The sequence below is a fragment of the Meles meles genome, chromosome X, assembly GCF_922984935.1.
Source record: "Meles meles chromosome X, mMelMel3.1 paternal haplotype, whole genome shotgun sequence".
Classification (NCBI taxonomy): domain Eukaryota; kingdom Metazoa; phylum Chordata; class Mammalia; order Carnivora; family Mustelidae; genus Meles; species Meles meles.
In genome coordinates, this window is record NC_060087.1 from 60,448,272 (window position 1) to 60,466,163 (window position 17,892).

Here is a 17,892-nt window from a genome sequence, read left to right on the forward strand (position 1 = left end):
GGGATATTGGAGGAAGGGTGAAACTGGGGAAGGAGGGAGCTTTCTGCTTTTCAGTTTTCCTTGAACTGAGTTCAGTTTTGGGCCTGTGTAAATGGAGGGGCCTGTAGGCAGGGCCGATCCTCAAAACATTTAACGACCAGTTGAGTACAGACGGGGATCAGTCAGGATGACTGCCAGACCCGTCAGAACAGACGCCATCAATAAACACTGGGCAAGGGTATTCCTGCACGTGCGGACTGCAAGTCAGCCCTACCGACGGGATACCAGGTGGGAAGTTGGAATTGTGGAGCTGGAAGTCAGGCACACAGTTGGACTGGATATAATGGCTTGCGTTGGCAGATAGGTGACATCCACGCAGTCCTTAGGAATTGATTAGCTTTGTGTAAAGGCACTGTGGAGAAAGCCTGGGAGTGAGCTGAGGAAGAGAGTTTAGTGAGAAGGAGTGGATAGAGGGGCAGGAAGAGAACCAAAACAGAACAATAGCTTGGAAATCCCAAAAAGGGTTTTAAGGAGGGAGTGACCAACAGGAGAGCCAAGGCCCCTAACCTGGCAGCTTAAATGTGAATACGGTGGAAGTGGATTAGTGGATTTGTGACTGTAACAGGTAAAGATAAAGGAAAACAGCCACTAACTGATAGAAATGAACAGTCCGTTTGCCTAGTCCGTTTTTGCCCTGCACCAGAACTGTTGGCATACATGCCTTCGGACAGCCCATTTCACTCAGTACTTGACAGATAGCTCCTTTTGCAAGGATAGAGCCAGATTTAATGATTTGGTAGAAAGACGGAAAATCGGGAATAATGATTGAGTAGTTCTGAAGAAGGGGAACGGCAACAGAACATTTTCAGGTGCTCATGTTCATGGTGGAGGAGTTAGGAAAGGCTGTGAAAAGAAGACCGTAGCGCTGACGTTTCACTGTTGTTTTTCCCTGTCTCCTCACTCAGCTATGTGGTGATTGACTCTGACTCTGAAGACGAATACTTAAGTAATAATGTCAGAGCTCACATATCTGACATCAGCAGCGAAGGCAAGTATACTCGTAACGGAGGGAAGTAGCTGAGATCAGCATCCCCATCACACAGTGGTTTTAGGGTACACGTCAGGATATGCGTCAGCAAACGTTCGATTCTGGCACCCACTTAGTAGCAGGTGCCACCATTTCTTCCCTCATGGGTGCTGGATATGGATATGGCCAGATTCCCTACACACACCCCCTCCCTGGTGAATTTCCAAACATAGCAGCAACTGTTCTAGGCACTTTAGACCTTGGTCATCCCCCTCCATAGAGTTCTGACCACCTACATACAGGGTTCCCCTCCTACCTATATATAGGGACCAGGGCTGGGGAAGAAAGGAGCTGACACTAGGAAGGTATGAAGGCTGCTCAGCTCCCCTCCCCACCCTCCCTCCCGCGCCCATCCCCACTCTTTTCCTCCTCCTCTGTGTGTGGGAATGACAGAGAGAGGGAAGGTGAGAGGCGTGGGCTCATTCTTTCCAGCTGGTGAGAGACTTAGCTAGGTGATGGTGCTGAGTCAGCCCACCATGACTTCTCGGGGGAACCCACTGAGCCGCCCAGGCACCCCCGTTCTGCGTATATTTTCTGGAGATTTCTGTCCTTCTTGGTGCCTGTTTCCCACAGCTGTTCTTTGCCCCTTTGGTTTCAGAGGCTCTTTAAAAAACCTTTCCAGAGGCAGGGAGCTATACTCGCAGTTTGGAACCTATTCATTGGGGGGGGGGGAAGGTGACAAGTAGGAAGATGAGGAGCTTTTTCTTTTTAATCTCAGATTTTATTTATTTACTTAATTATCTGAGAGAGCAGGGGAGGAGAAGAGGGTGAGAGGCAAGCAGACTCCTCGCTGAGTGTGGAGCCTGATGTGGGGCTGGATCTCACAACCTCCGAGATGATGACCTGAGTCGAAATTAAGAGTTAGATGCTTGGGGCGCCTGGGTGGCTCAGTGGGTTAAGCCTCTGCCTTCGGCTCAGGTCATGATCTCAGGGTCCTGGGATCGAGCCCCACATCGGGCTCTCTGCTCAGTAGGGAGCCTGCTTCCCCTTTCCCTCTCTGCCTATTTGTGATCTCTGTCAAATAAAAAGAAAGAAAGAGTCAGATGCTTAACAGACTGAGCCACCCAGGTGCCCCAAGACTAGGAGCCTCTTTGACCTTAGGGATGGTACTTTATTGATCTTTGTTCGCTTCTGACAAAGATAGGGCACGACCCATAGGCCTCTCCTTAAGGTACTTGCACCCTTAAAGTGTTGGCTGCTTCTTTGGTAACTATCAAAGAGCTACCATTGGCCAGAGTTTCCTGGCTAACCTGGGTTATCAGAGCAGGGAAAGGAGAGGTGGCTTGGAACCCTACTCTGCTACTGTTTTGCTAGCTGTCCCCTTTCAATGGTTTTTCCTGTGGTTTTTGTCTTTCTCTGACTGACTTGTTTTCACTTAGCATGATACACTCTAGCTCCATCCACATCAGAGAACAGTATGAAGGTTCCTCAAAAAGTTAAAAATAGGGGTGCCTGGGTGGCTCAGTTGGTTGAGCAGCTGCCTTTGGCTCAGGTCATGATCCTGGAGTCCCAGGATTGAGTCCTGCATTGGGCTCCCAGCTCCGTGGGGAACCTGCTTATGTTCTCTGTCACTCTCTCTCTAATAAATAAAATCTTAAAAGAAAAGAGTTAAAAATAGACCAACCCCACAAACCAGCAGTTGCACTCCTATGTATCTATCAAACGATAGAAAAATACAGATTCAAGGGGGTGCGTGTACCCCAGTGTTTTTAGTAGCACACTCAACAACCAGATAACAGATTCTTAACTGTGATTCTGAACATCCCCATTTCCAGCGTGCTTCATTTGTGCTCGATAATCTGAAGTTGACTGTGCGGGGTGGGCAGAGGGAGTATATGAATGTGTGACCATGTCTCGTGAATTTCAGATGAGATTCTGGATGTGTTATCAGACACTGAGGAGCAGCCTGCCACCAAGGAGCCGCCAATAGTTATTACCGATGATGACAGTGATTTTGAGGGCCCTGTGGTCATAATAGACGAGGATTCGTATGATCAGGGCCAAACTGCCTCAGAGGAAAAAGAGATGGAGGTCTTCAATGTCTCCCAAAGCGGTTCCTCTAATGATGCTGGGGAGCTGAATCTTGGTGAAAATCTGGGCCAGCCACCACGTGGTGCCAAAGCCGAGGTGGAGATTGCAGATGACAAGCCCGCACCTGTGGTGGAGCAGCCACGGAAGAGGAAGAGTAAGACCAAGAATATATGTGTGACACCCGGTAAGCCAGTCACCTCAAGGACACCCGACCTCCCGAATCTGCCCTGCTCTCCTCTCTCCTCGTGCACCAGCCAGGCCTGCTTTGCCCTTGAGAGGTCTGTCCTGCCTACTGACCTTAGGCCTTTCAGCAGCTTCCTGGTGGCTAAGGGAGATAGCCATCCCAGGCAAAAAGATCTTTCTGGAAGTGGGGGAGGAACACATGTGTCTTAGGAGCTGTTGTTCCCTTGATCTGGCACACTTTCTCTCTGTGCTTTTTGTCCTGAGGAGATGCCATTTTTCTTGGGATCCAGCCCAATTGTCAGTTCCTGTAGGGAGCCGGACATCAGAGATGCTCCTCCCTCCTGGGTTCCCAAAGTTCTTAGACCCTGTCCCTGCTAAAGCACTTACCCAGCTATCTTATGATGTGTTTCTGAATCTGTGCCCCGCCCCCCAGTGGACGATGAGCCTCTGGGTGGGAGGACTCTTCAGTTTTAAGTCTCTCCCAGGGTCTAGCCTGGTATTTGGCACATAGTCAACGTTTAATACTTTTTTCCAGTACACGAATGAATGACACTGCTGTTGCAGAAGTCTCTGGCTAGAGCAGTCAGCAGTAAATGGGGGCTAACCAAAGACACACAGGCTGGGCTTGTATGCGGAGTGAAGGTCTAACCTAGAATCTGAGATACTTCCTTGTATTGTTGTTTTAAGATTTTATTTGAGAAGAGAGAAAGGGACAGGAACAGGGGCAGAGGGAGAGGGAGGAGCAGGCTCCACACAAAGCAGGGAGCCAGATGAGGGGTTCGATCTGAGGACCCTGAGATCATGACCTGAGCCCAAGGAGACCCTTAACTGGCTGAGCCACCCAGGCGCCCCTGAGCCACTTCCTTAGGGCAAGTGCATCAGATGTACCACACTATTCCTTATGCCGCCTGTGCCTCAGTTGCCCACACAATCTAACCTCTAGCGGCAGGCTCACATCACCTCATTATATAGTCCTTGTACCTATGACAGCTCTGGGATTCACTCAGGGAGACTTCTTCACCAACCGATGGAGAGTATGCAGGCTTCAGACCTTTTCGAGTTGGTGCTCTGGGTGTGGCTGTGGGGGCTACTCCTGGGTGCAACTTTCTTCCAGTTCTGGATGGGGCCAGCTTTCAGGGTACAGACGAGCCATTATCTTTACAGCTGTGAGAGTCTCCAAAAGACGTGCACCTTCAAAGAAGCCCGGCGCAGGGAAAATTGAAAAATGCACACCCGGGTACGTACTGTTCGTGTTCAGCTGCGTGGGAATTAATGGTACCGTTGTCCCATCCGTGTGAAGTGGTCCACCGCACCTGTGGGAGGGTCTTCCAGGGGATGGAGGAATCTGGTGGGGGAGGGGACAAGGCCTCCTTCTCTGAATTGGGGGGCATAAATTTGGAGGAGGAGGGGGGAAAGGAGGAGTAGATACCCCGGTGCTCCCCACCTCTTTTCGTCCCCAGCAGAGCCCTGCACGGGCACCCCACCACAATTCCTGTGCTTCCCTGGGTGGGTCCAGAGTCCTTTGGCCCCCACATCGGTGCTGGCCTTTCCTTGGTCCTTAAACTCAGGTCAAAAACTGCTGTATAGCCAAACATGAGACTTTTCTCCAGGCTACATACTGCCTTGTTGCCACCAGTGGGCACGAAACCAAAGCAGTCACAGTGGAGATGGGAAGGCAGAGTGGACACGTCCCCATCCATTGGAATTGGGAGGGAGCAGTCAAGATTGCCTTTTGGGTTTTCACGGTGCTTTGGCTGCCTCCAGTTACTCCTACAGCTTGTGGATGTTCTTGAACATTTCAAAAGCTTAAACGTCAGGGTGAAACTGATGGCTCATGGCACCTTTATTTTTATTAGGCTATGTGGAATTGGTCCTGAGAACAGCAGGTCACTTAGACCAAAGACATGTCAATACTTTAAAGGAAGCCAAAAACTGACACTTTTTTTTTTTCATTCAGATTGCAGGACGTTCTCACCTTTCCCCTTAAAAAGACGGTGTAGTAGGCATAATTTTCTTCGTTCTTCCTCGTGTTCAGGAGTCATACATACTTACATCCGAACTATCTTACAAGACAAGAAATGTGTTTGAAGGACTGTCTGCTTGTTTGGTTTTGGTTTTGTTTATACCTGGATTTTTAAGCAATAAATGCATCTTTTTTTAAAAAAGATTTTATTTATTATTTGACAGGGAGAGACACAGTGAGAGAGGGAACACAAGCAAGGGGAGTGGGAGAGAGAGAATGAGGCTTCCCGCTGAGCAGGGAGCCTGATGCAGGGCTCCATCCCAGGACCTGGGATCATGACCTGAGCCGAAGGCAGATGCTTAATGACTGAGCCACCCAGGCGCCCCACAATAAATGCATCTTAAGGGGAGAAGAAGAACGACATGGCAGGCACGGGCACAGCAGGGCCACTTGAACCTGAGCTGAGAGGTGCTCTCTGGTTCTGCACTTGTCGCTCAGAGAAGTAGCTCTCGTCGTTTGGCATGTTCTCTCACCGGTGGATCCGTGGCCAGCCAAGGGTCTTCTCTGGGTTCCTAGATAACAGCTGTGAGCTGCCTTTGCTTCCAGGCACCCGTGTCTTGGGCAGCTCCCAGGTTGCTTTGCTGTGGTGTGACAGAAGGAGGCCGTCAGCTGCCCCTGGGCGGCGGCGTCGTCCGCATCAGCCCAGGGAGACTAGTGTGTTTGGACTCCTCACAGTTGCCTTGGTGCTTCCTGTGGTAGTCTGTGGGCTTCCTGTTGTGCCTTGCCTTGTTGCTGTGCAGGCTGCTTGCTGGTCATGGCGTCTGATGTACCCATTTGGGGTCTTGCTGCTTCCTCTGATGTGGAGGTATTCTGCCTGCAAGTGAAGTGGCAGAGGCATTGAGGGGAAGGCGGGCCAAGCCACAAAGCCTGCTTGACATAGGTGCCAACAGTGGAGGGGGGGGTCCCCCCTTCTCTGCTGAGGTCTGCAGATGCTTTGGGTTTTCATCTGCTACCTTTTCGGATGCAAATTTGCTTTCAGTACAAGGTAATTTGAGGCAGACCATGTTCGTCATCAGTCTCGGGCTCTGGGGGATGAGGACCCTGACTTGAGTTGCCTTGGCCTGGTTTTGTTTTGATTTCCTCTCTCCACCCCAGCCCCCTCCCAGATGGCTTCTTTTGTGACCTCGGGATTCATGAGTGTCCCAGCAAAATTCCTGTCTCAGGAGTTCCGTGAAGTCAGAGACTCAGCTTACATGTATTTGCTCCTGTTTTCATCTGTGCAGCTTGGTGGGCTCATCTCCTGGGACCTGTGGGCGGTTGTGGCCAGGATGAAAGGGTGAAATGAATTGTTATTGCAAGTGTGAGTCCTCCATGTGCTTAGCACTGTTCTTTGTTGCAGTGCAATTAGACCTCAAAAGATGGGGCAGCAGTAGGGGTCTAATGGGAAAGACCCCGAGATTTGGGTCCAAAGATCCAGGGTCTCTGTGAACTTTGGGGACCTCGGACCTTTGTTTTCTTGTCCGCCAAGTACAGATCATGAGAATAGTAATCGCTTCTTTGGAGGGTGTTGGTGAGGATGAAATAAGATAAGGCAACAAGAAGTTTTCTGCAAAGGAGAAAACACTACACGGATGGGGGTTCTCAGGAGAGCTGGAGACGTGGTCATTCTAGGGCTCAGAGGTGAATCGGTTGTGCCCAGACATGAACAGACTGTGGGAAATCACAGTTCCTGTCCAGAGAACATTTAACTTGCCCACCTTGGCCATGGTGGAAATGGTAGCTGGAGACAGAGTTTGGAGCCCGATTGACCTGGGCCTTGAATGGCCAGGCTACACAGTCATGGCAAGCTGGGGAGGGACGGAATAGTGTGTGTGGGGCTTGGGGTGGAGAAAGAAAGAAAGAAAAAGGGCCTGGAAGGGAGGAACACAGAGGAACACTGTAGCAGCAAGGCCCAGAGGGGAGAGGAACTTGAACTAGGCTGGTGACCATGGGGTGCAAAGGAGGTCTGGCTGGAAGAGATGTGAAGGAGATTGTGGTCTTTGAGCTTATTTGAATATGGGGCAAGGGAGAAAATGGATTTTAAGATGTCTCTGAGGTTTTCAGCCTGGTATAACAGAAGTCCGGTAGCAAAACACACTGAGCAGGGGGCGTACTCAGGTTAATCAGTTGGCGGTGCACATGGGGACCTTGTCAACTTGTAACTGGATCCCCCAGGAAGAGCTCGAGACTACGGATACAGGAGTGGGATCACTCTTGCTGAGGTTGAAGCCACGGGCTTCACATCTCTGAGAATGCAAATAGCGAAAAGAAAAAGGCTATGCGTGGAACTTTGGGGACTGCTCTCCTACAAGGAGCTGGAAGGAAGAGGGACTGGCACCTTTTCTGAGTCTCTCTGGATATGACCTGCATGTGTGCACTTCTCTCATTTCTTCCTCCAGCTGTACATAACTCAGTTGAACTTACCTTCGCAGGAAAGCGACGTGCAAAATACCTGGATGTTTCCTGCGTGACCTGGAGAACGAGAAGCAGTATTCTGGAAGGAAATTCAAGCAAAATAAGGATAGCCTGGTTCAGAAAATCTACACCCTGTTTAACAGCTCGGTGTTTAATAAGAAGGTATTGATGAATGAGCGCTAGATGAGCGCCTGCTGGACACCTGGCACTCTCGGGAGCCGTGAGGTGTGCGGATGTGTTAGCTGTGTATTTCCGGCTCTGGAGAAGTATCAGCTTACGTGGAGAGATGATGCAGTTGTAGGTGAAAGAAATCACGCATGTTTGTGGCGAATCGTCTATGGTAGACTGTTACCAGCACAGGAGATCAGCAGAGGCAGAAAAATCACTGAGAGCCCCGAGTGGTCAGGAAATAAGGTTGCCTGCAGGAAGTAAGACTTCTGTTTCTTGAGGGATGGTAGGCAGAGAGAGCAGCAGTTGTGTGTGTGTCTGGGGAGAGGGCATATGCTGATCCTTGAGTATCTGGAAAGAGAGGCTTTATGTTGAAAGATAATGGGAAGGAGCTCTGTGAGCCTGGGCAAGTTACTTATCCCCTCTTTGCCTCAGTTTCCTCATCTGTAAAGTGGGAACGATAATAGTACCTGCTACTTCATAAAATTATTGTTCTTTTTTAAAGATACTATTTATTTGTCAGAGAGCGCACGAGCAGGGGGAGGAGGGGCACAGGGAGAAGGAGAAGCAGACTCCCCTGCTGAGCAGGGAGCCTGATGCAGGGCTCGATCCCAGGACCCTGGGATCATGACCCAAGGTGAAGGCAGACACATAACTGATGGAGCCCCCCAGGTGCCCCCACAGAATTATTGTTAGGCCTAGGGAAGGTAATACTCCTTAAGCGTCTAGAACAGAGCCTCGGCGGTTGTTAGGATTTTCAAACTTTATTATTTCTGCTGACACAGCCAGGTTCGCCAGCTTTTGGAGAAGTCAGTCCTCATGACAGTGGTGTTACATCACATGCCTGATGAGAGGACTGAGGAGCACGTGCAATTTCACCTCTGCGTTCTTATGCTGGGAGGGGAGGGGGCTCCGTCTCCTGCCTCAGCGGGGTTTGCCCTTCTCTCCTTGGCTGCCCCTGACCTGTGTCACCATGTGGGGCAACTCAGGTCCTGTGTGCGTCTCCCTTGTGTCCTGATGGCTTGTGCGTCACTTTCACCTGGGCTTCAGCCTGGCTTTTATTCTCCCCAGAATGTTTAGATGTGTAGAACTTTTCTTTCTTTCTTAAGATTTTATTTATTTATTTGAGAGAGAGATCACAAGCAGGGGGAGGGAGCGGAGGCAGAGTCTGAACGTGGGGCTCGGTTCCAGGACCCTGGGATCATGACCTGAGCCGAAGGCAAATGCTTAACCCACTGAGCCACCCAGGCACTCCCCTTGCAGGGCTCTTGAGTGAATAGTCTTTGGTCTGCTTGAAGCTGCTTGCTGACTCACTTTGCTTGCTGTTTCGTTCTCAGCTGCCAGAGAAAATTGATATTGGCTGGAATAAAAAGATGCTGAGGACCGCTGGCTTATGCACCACCGGTGAGACCCGTTACCCTAAGAAGCAGCGTTATGCGAAGATCGAGATTTCCCTGAAAGTCTGCGACTCCGCAGGTGACAGGCAGCTTTCTGGCTGCGCCCTTTCCTTGTGTAGTGACTCTTACATACTGGTGTTTCCTGACAGCCTACGCCACAGCTTTATCCGTCCTTCCTGGGTACCTGGGCCTACTGCACCTTGCTCTGGGGGCATTAACTTCTTTTTTTTTTAAAGAATTTTCGGGAAGGATTTATTCATTTATTTTAGAGAGAGTGATTTATTTATTTTAGAGAGAGAGAGAGCATGAGCAGGGCGAGAGGGAGAGAGAGAATCTGAAGCAGACCATGCTGAGCACAGAGCCTGACACGGGGCTCAGTCCTACTACCCTGAGCTCAAGATCTGAGCCAAAATCAGGCGATGGACTGTGCCACCCAGGCACCTCTGCTCAGAGGACATGATTATCGGCTTTGGCCGTCTTTCGATTAGGCTAACTGTCTCTCTGCAGGTAGCTCCCCTGTTGCCAGCGGCCGTGTCTCCATTCACCCAGTAACTAAGGTTCAAGGTCTCACCCCCATAGCTAGCCAATCACCAGATCTTCAGAATGATCCTTCTATCCTCGTTCCTTTGCCTCTGCCCAGGTGTGGGGCCCTGTCACCTCACTCTTCATCTCGCTCCGTTCAGTTTCCAGCACACCACCGCATTGCTTTCCTACTAAGCTGCCTGGGGCTCGTGTGTGGCAGGGTCAAGGGTCTCAGGTGGCTGAGGGGCAGACTGGAGGGCAGGGGTTCAGGTGCTCATGATTTCTTTCCATCCCTCTTCCAAGACCGTCTCCGGGACACTTTGATCCATGAGATATGCCACGCAGCCTCCTGGTTGCTTGATGGCATCCGTGACTCTCATGGGGACGCGTGGAAGTATTATGCCAAGAAATCGAACATGGTGCACCCGGAGCTACCCATGGTCACCCGCTGCCATAACTATAAGATTAACTACAGGATCCATTATGAATGCACTCGGTGCAAAACCAGGTAAGACCCTCCACCTCCGACTTCTCTTCGGTTATGTTTCTTCTGTGGCCTCCAGCTAACTGGCCCCTCGTGGTTTCGTTAGTAAGCCCACGGCTGGCTTGCCTGTGGAGTAAACCTCTGCTCCTTTCCACATCTTCTTTCTCCATGCTCTGCTACTTGGAACTGGCCTGAGAGCCTTGCTTTGGGCCCCCAGCCAGCAGCTCTGAGACCACGCTGATTTCCACTGACTGATCGGTTTGCTGTGTGGTGTCTCTTTCCTCATTAGGGTCGGCCGCTATACCAGATCCTTGAACACCGATCGCTTTATCTGTGCCAAGTGCAAGGGGCCTCTGGTCATGTTGCCGCTAACTCGCAAGGATGGAACCCCCATTGCGCCCCATGTGAGGCCCTTTGCTAAGTATGTGCAGGAGAATTATAGAACGATTAAGCATGAGACGGAAGGGATAAGCCATGGGGATGTGATGAGACGGCTGAGCAAGGATTATGCCGATAAACGAAGGCAGGATCGTTGAGGTTATCTGGGGGCGTATTTCTGTGGGTTGAGCCCCCCCTTAACTGCTAAGAAGTTTTAGAAAAATATGTTTCTGATAAGTGATGAATATTAGGAATATTAGGATTTAAATCATTTCTTTATAGCCTCATAGTGTTAACGATGATTGTTCTTAGGCAAGGATTCTGCTACTAAGCAATTTTGTGCCCTTGAGGTACTCATAAGCCCTTTGGATCAGATCCACTCTGGGTATTACTCTTAACATAGTTTTAACACGTAGAACACAATTCAGACACAAACTGCATTTTCAAGAGGGGCAGGTGGAGAGAAGGAGAAGGATGCTGGAGGTGATCGAGTTTTAAAGGCCGCGCTCCAAGACCAGGGCTGCTGGCAGGTAGAAACTGTTATACTTAAATAGACATAAAAGACAAGGCAGGTAGAAACTGTTATACTTAAATAGACATAAAAGACAAACATATTTCATGAATTCAGTTGCTCTTGACATTGAATAAGCCTGTGCTGAGCCAATGTAACTGTTATTAAGACAAAAAAAATAAATAAAATGTTTTCTGAAATTTGCTTGTTAAATGGGGTCAGTTCATTGACACCCCGTGCCTAGCGCAGAACCAATCCTCAGGTCCTTCATTCAAGAACCCGAAATCAAGGGGTGGGCAGGGCTGTGTTTCTCTCTGGACACCCTGGGGTTTGGGGATCCATTTCCTCATCTTGTCCAATTTCTAGAGGTCACCTGCATTCTTTGGTTTGTGGCCCCCTTCCATCCTTCAAGCCAGCAACATCTGTTTCTCTCTACTCTCTCCCTCTCTCTCCATCACTCCCCCCCACTCTCTCCCTCCTTCTGCCCCTTTTCTTTCACTTTTAAAGACCCTTGTGAAGCCACTGGGCCCACCTGTATAATCCAAGAGAATCTTATTTTAAGGTCAGCTTATCAGCAATTTTTTGCCATGTAAGGTAACCTATTCATGAGTTCTGGGGATTCGAGGGTGGACATCTTGGGGGACCCACTGCTCAGCCTGCCACAAACCTCATTACTAATGTTGCATCATGAGACATCATTGATAACCTTTAATAGGGCAGGATGTCTCATTTTGTCCTTTTCCTTCCTTCCATCCTTCCTTTATTTCACAGGTGCTTTGTCTTTCCGTGGTGGCAAACTGAAGCCTAGCCACAAGTCTAAGGGTTTGGGTGTGGGCTCTGGGGTTATAGGAGCTTTCCTAGCTAGATAAATCTTCAGGTTCCTCCTTAGCAGGCCTGCCTCCAGTTGCATCTGCAGTCTTGGCAGAGGCCCAGCTGACCTGCGAAACTGGATCATGGCACGTTGGTGGCTTAATGAAGGGAAACTGACAGCACAGTGGTCCCACTCCTGCAAAGGGATGCTCTTCACTCAGTCCTGCCGCCTACCTTTCTGGGGAGCCCTGGTCATTTCCCCTACTCGCTTCCACCTCAGCCATAGCGCCCCCTCCCCATGCCTCCCGGTGGCTTATGTACTAATGACTATTAGCAAGTCATTCAGTCTTGGTCTCAGTGCTTGTCTCCCATCCTCGAAGGAGCCCGCATCCCCTCACAACTGAATAGCTGGCTACCGCCTTCTAGCAGGACTCTCTGATACCATCACTTGATCCCAAACCAACTTTGAGTCTCACTGTTTTCAACCCTTCCCTTATCTGAACCCCTAACTCTAGCCAGGTGGGAGTACTTCTGGGTCTGGTAGGCTTTGCAGTTTTTAGCCTTCCCACGCTTTGCCAGTGCCTTCCCTTCTGCCCAGAAATACTGTCTCCCATCTCTTTGCCCTTGGCAATACCACTTGTCTATTAAGGTCTACTCATTTCTGTCTTCAGGAAGCCTTCCTAAATGGTCCAGCCACAGGGCTCTGAATGCCAGGGTCATGGTCTGCAAGCCACTCCTTTGCCTCGTGGCATAGACAGTTTGTTATTGTCATTTCTCACCACGTCGTCCCTGCTAGCCTAAGCTTCTGGAGTGCAGGGACTAGGTCTTCGTGTCTGAAGGCCCTTCCCCAAATTATGTCCACACAGCAGCCGGCTGGTCCAGGCAACTGTTGGCACACACCCATGCACCTGGGTGCTTCCCTGTGAGGGGCAGGAGAGCCCAGGGGGGCCCACAGGAGGCTCAACATGGACATTCACGCAAGCAGCGCTGGTTGGCATAGATCCGGGGTCCGGCAAGGAGAGCGGGAAATGCATCCCCAAAGCCTGGGCTGGGCTGGGGATAATGATGCGCGACGAACACGCCCTGGGCCTGCTTATCTTGTTTATTGAAGCGTTGTAAGCAGAATTGTAGACATAAAAAAATAAAACAGGAGCAAATACACAGGTCTGGGGGACCACAGCTACAGATGCTGGGTTGGAGGCCTGGGCCAGGGCCCCATGGGGGCATTTTCTACCATGCTTTCTGCTTCGTGCTCCCCAAACCTGGGGAAGGCCAAGGTCTAGTTACTGGATAAGAGGGGCAGTGGGGCTCTGGGCAACCAAGGGAACAGGGGCCCTGAGACAGCCACCTTCCAAGTGGGGCGCTGCAACTAAGGAGCAGCAACGGGCGTAGACCCCACAGCCAAGGGCAGAGCCGGGGCAGGGGTACCTCCCCGGGACACCCTGGGGGTGTTGGGGCTGCTGCCAGGGCATCCCTAGAGTGTGTGTGGGGTGGGAGGCTACCAGGAGAGGGAGGGAGGAGCCTGGAGCACGGGGGCACTGGGGCCACGTGCTGAAAGGAGAGCCCCCACCTGGCCTCACAAGCCCGAGTAGGAGGCCTCTGTGGTTTCGGACCATGATGACTCGCGGCGGGAGGATGACGGCTGCCGCTGGTGTGCTCTCTGGCTGGGGCAGCCCAGACGCGCCAGCAGCCTCCACATATGCTCGCGGAACTTGATGCCCACGAAGGCGTAGAGCAGTGGGTTGAGGCAGCAGTGCATGTAGCCCAGGCCTGCAGTGACCGACTTGGCCACATCCACGTGGCTCTCCCGGCCACAGTTGCGGTCCAAGGCGCCCAGGTCCATGAGGGTGTCCACCAGCACCACCAGGTGGTAGGGGGTCCAGCAGAGGGCGAAGGCCACCACGACCACCACAACCAGCCTCATGGCTCGCAGCCGCCGCTGGCCTCTGGAAACCAGCAGCACGGCCAGGATGCGCGCATAGCAGTAGGCCATGACCAGCAGGGGCAGCAGGAAGCCAGCTACCAGCTGCAGGACACGCAGAGCTGTGCGGCCCACCCGCGGGAAGTCGTACTGACAGTGGGTGGCATTGAGGCGCTCGTCGCGGTGGGCCGACAGGAAGATGAAGTCGGGGATGGCGAAGAACAGACAGAGCCCCCACACAACCCCACAGGTGAGGGTCACACGGGCTGGGGGCCCCCGGCGGTAGAGCTGGGTGGCGTGCACGATGCTTAGGTAGCGGTCAAAGCTGATGCAGGCCAGCAGGAGGGCCCCGGCGTAGAAGTTGATGTTGAAGAGGGCCCCGGCCACCTTGCATAGGCCGGACCCGAACACCCACTGGATGGCAGCATCAACTGCCCAGAGGGGCAGGGTCAGCACCAGCAGAATGTCGGCCACGGCCAGGTGGAGCAGAAAGGTGTCAGTGCTACTGCGGGCCGCCCGCTGGCCCAGCAGCACAGCTGCCACGGCGCCGTTGCCCAGCAGCCCCAGCGTGAACAGGAGGCCATACAGGGCCGGCTGGAAGGCGCGGTCAAAGTTCAGGCTGAAGTCCTGCGGGCACGGTGGGGAGGCACAGCATGAGTCACTCTCATTTTCTCCATAGTCATAGGAAGAGCTGCAGTTTTCCAGGAGGAGGGCGAGCTCTGAGCCTTGGAACACTTGGCGCTCGCTCATCTGCGGACGAAGGCAGGGAATGGATCAGGTGAAGGCCTTGCAGTCACTATGGGAGCATTTCTCTGAGGGGCTCTTCCATCAGGTAGGCCCTAGGCCAGGGGCATGCCCTGCCACTGCCCCTGCCTTTCTTCAAAGGCCTCGCCAACGGAACTCAGAACTCCATCTGCCCAGGCTAGGCCACCACTGCTGCCACCGTGCCCCGCCCCCCCGGGAGGCAGGGGTAACTTCTTATCCCAAAGGTTGCTTCTCTCTCACCCTTCTGGGCCACCCCATCAGCCTGGGTATCGTGGGCCCGAGGGAGAGCTGTCCTCCCATGCCAAGAGCCCTCCTTGTCCCCTCGCCTCTTCTCCTGGCTCTTCCTTCACGGCTCGCCCTTCTGTTGCCCCAGCCACGCCTCGTTCTACCACCTTCCTCCCTGCAGTCCCCTCTCTTACTCAAGTTCCCTCCTCAGCCCTTGCCTAGGGACCCCAACTTCCTGCCCCCCATGGGGCCCCTCCACAAATCATTGAAGCACCCCTCATCACATGCTTTTGGCTCCTGATCTTCCTTTCCCAAACGTGGAGGCCACCTGCCACCCACTGGGGGTTCCCCCAACCAAACTCTAGTAGAATTATTCCTTACCCCATCACCCTGCAAACCACCCCAGAGCCTCGAGCCTTCTCAGTGCCAGTTGAGTCCCGCATTGAAGAGTAAGCACCAAGTCAGAGCTGAAGGCAGCCTTGGAGGCCGTCAGGGGTGAGTCTCTACCTGCTGCATTTCACAGACGAGCTGCTGAAGCCAGACAAGACAGGGGACTCCCCTGTGGTCCTACACAAGCCGGAGGCCAAGGTGGATTCCCAGTTCCCTGGCCCAGGGCTCCATTTACCACAACCTCTGTGTGGTCTCTCTACTCACCCAACCCTCAGGTGGCCCCGGCTTCAGGAGGGGGAGGTGGGGGTTACCCAGCCCTGACTCTCCCCCAGTACCCTGGGCTCTCTGCTCTGAGCGGCATAGCTGTGTCCCTCCTGGCCTGCTGGGCAGCGGCACTTACCTCAGGGACCATTGCTGGGCTGGTACTCCGGCTGTCGGCCTGCGTGCTGCCTGCCCCTCAGCCTTGGTGCTTGTGGTCGGGAACCTGTGTTACACAGAGGAAGTGAGGGTTTCACATGATTCTCAGCAGCAACCTCTTCCATGGGGTTGTATGTACCAGGCCTCCCCAGACCCCCGGCCACAGGAGTGCCTACTCCAGACATTCCCCGCCTGGCCAAGGGAAGCTGCTCTGCAGGAGCTGGCCTCGAGTCTGGGACCAGACAGCGTGGGGCCTGGGAAAGGGCAGGGCCTCTGAGGGGAGGGATCAGAGGGAGAAGCAGTGTGTCTGGGAAGTAGGGGACAGCCCCCGCTGCCAGGGGCACAAACTGCTGCTCCTGCCCTGTGATAGTCAATGCTTGATGCTCCGAACTTGCATTCATGGGCCCTGGGCTGGAGCGGATCGTGTGTGACTATAGACTGTGTGGCTGAAGGTCTTCAGTCTGTAAAAGAGACGAGCCTCCTTGAAAAATGAAAATATTTATGTATTTTTAAAGGTTTTATTTCTTTATTGGAGAGAGAGTGAGCGAACGCGTGCACAAGGAGGGGGGCAGGGGCAGAGACAGAGGGAGAATCAGGTTTCCCGCTGAGCAGGGAGCCCGATGCGGGCCTCAAATCCAGGACCGCGAGATCACGACCCAATCCAAAGGTGGACCCTTAACGACTGAATCACCCAGGCACCCCTAAAAATGAAAATATTTTAAAGCAATCCATCACACTGAAACTAGTCTTCCACTATTGCCCCTCCCTGCTAATCAATGGGACGAAGAAAGGGAACTACTAATAATGAACTTGGTATGTGCTAGACAGTGTTATAGGCGCTCTCTCCAACACGGCCTCATTCAAACCACACAACTCCCCTGTGAGGCGGGGGTGTTATCCCCAAGGCCAATCCAGAGCAGGGGGGAAAGTCCTTCAGCAGATACAGCAAATAAATCTGGGTGCTGGGAATGAAACCATGGCTGTCTCTCTTTTTATTACTCATCCCACTGAACTTTCAGTCTTTTTAAGTGGATAAGCTAGGATATATCCATGCAGTTAAAAACAAAAGGCCTACTGGGATGCCTGGGTGGCTCAGCTGATTAAGTATCAGCCTTTGGCTCAGGTAGTGATCCCAGGATCCTGGGATTGAGTTCCACGTTGGACTCCCCGCTCGGCAGGAAGTCTGCTTCTCCTTCTCCCCCACTCCTGCTTTATTTTCTCTCCCTCTCAAATAAACAAAATCTTTTTTAAAACAACCTGAAACGGTATGTTTTGACATGGCTGCAGCTAGAAAAATCTAATGACCGCATGGTGAAAAAGGCCAGTTATAGAACACATCACATAGAGTCAGACACCACTTATGTAAATTCGAGAAACCACACGCAAAAAACTATACCCTGTTGTTTGGGATGTAGCTATTTGTCCCAGAAGTTTGAAAGAGGGGCTGGAGGGATGCCTGGCTGGCTCAGTCGGTGGGACATGGGACTCTTGATCTCGGGGTTGTGAGCCTGAGCCCCAAGTTGGGTGGAGAAATTCCTTCAAAAAAAAAATCTTAACGAAAAATAAAATAAGACAGGAACTGGAGACACTACAAATTCGTGAGAGTAGTCACTTCTGGGGTTAGAGGGAGGAGGATAGGGTTAGGGAAGGGTACACGGGGCGCTCCTGATTTGGAGGAAAAGCTGTAAACATTTGTGGAGCCGATCAGGTCTTTCATGGTTGCGTGCTACACTGGTTTCTCTCCCCCTCCTGGCCCTTGGCCCTCTGCCCCCTTCTTCCCTCCCTATTGCCCTGTTCTCCTTATCCGTAGGGAAAGGCTGCCCCTACCTTGTGTCTCCTAAGCAGTTTCCTTTTTCCCTCTCTCCCACCGAGATGAAAAGGAGACACACAGAGACAGAGACATTGAGGCAAAGCAGGTCCACTGGGGTCTAGTTTTCAGGCAGAGGGCTTCGCCAGAGCCTCTAGGCTCAGGCCTGGAATTTGCCTCAAACTTCTTGACGAGACGCACGCTTGCAAGGCAGCAAGCCCCCTGTCCACCTTCTGTGGACAGAAGATGTGAGTGTCCTGGCTCTAAACAGCTTGTTGCCCACAAGGTCCGGGCCAGAGGGAGCTGAGGACCCCAGGGGACATCAGGAGGAACACAGGTGGGCAGGACCGGTGATACCAGGGGCCTCGCAGTTAGGATTGTCGGACTTGGCAGTTGACTG

At 52.2% G+C, this 17,892-nt stretch overlaps 2 protein-coding genes across 3 annotated transcripts; one reads left to right on the forward strand and one right to left on the reverse strand.

The window, feature by feature from the left end:
• Positions 1 to 1,190: 1,190 nt before the first annotated feature.
• Positions 1,191 to 15,840, reverse strand: CXCR3 (C-X-C motif chemokine receptor 3). 2 transcript variants are annotated; one of them, XM_045994510.1, is made up of 3 exons: positions 15,669 to 15,840; positions 13,046 to 14,638; positions 1,191 to 1,201 (listed from the first exon to the last, which is right to left on the reverse strand). In XM_045994510.1, exons 1-2 carry the CDS (start codon positions 15,678 to 15,680, stop codon positions 13,544 to 13,546), a joined length of 1,107 nt encoding a protein of 368 aa, XP_045850466.1. In that variant the 5' UTR covers positions 15,681 to 15,840; the 3' UTR covers positions 1,191 to 1,201; positions 13,046 to 13,543. The 2 variants fall into 2 exon arrangements, with proteins under 2 accessions (XP_045850466.1, XP_045850467.1); XM_045994511.1 differs by lacking the exon at positions 15,669 to 15,840 and adding an exon at positions 15,260 to 15,345.
• GCNA (germ cell nuclear acidic peptidase) lies at positions 2,927 to 11,315 on the forward strand (the record flags this gene model as incomplete). Its single annotated transcript, XM_045994779.1, has 6 exons — positions 2,927 to 3,281; positions 4,445 to 4,517; positions 7,715 to 7,859; positions 9,203 to 9,341; positions 10,088 to 10,292; positions 10,558 to 11,315. Coding segments are annotated over 6 exons (1,164 nt in total), but the record flags the coding sequence as incomplete, so codon positions are not given.
• Positions 15,841 to 17,892: the final 2,052 nt, after the last annotated feature.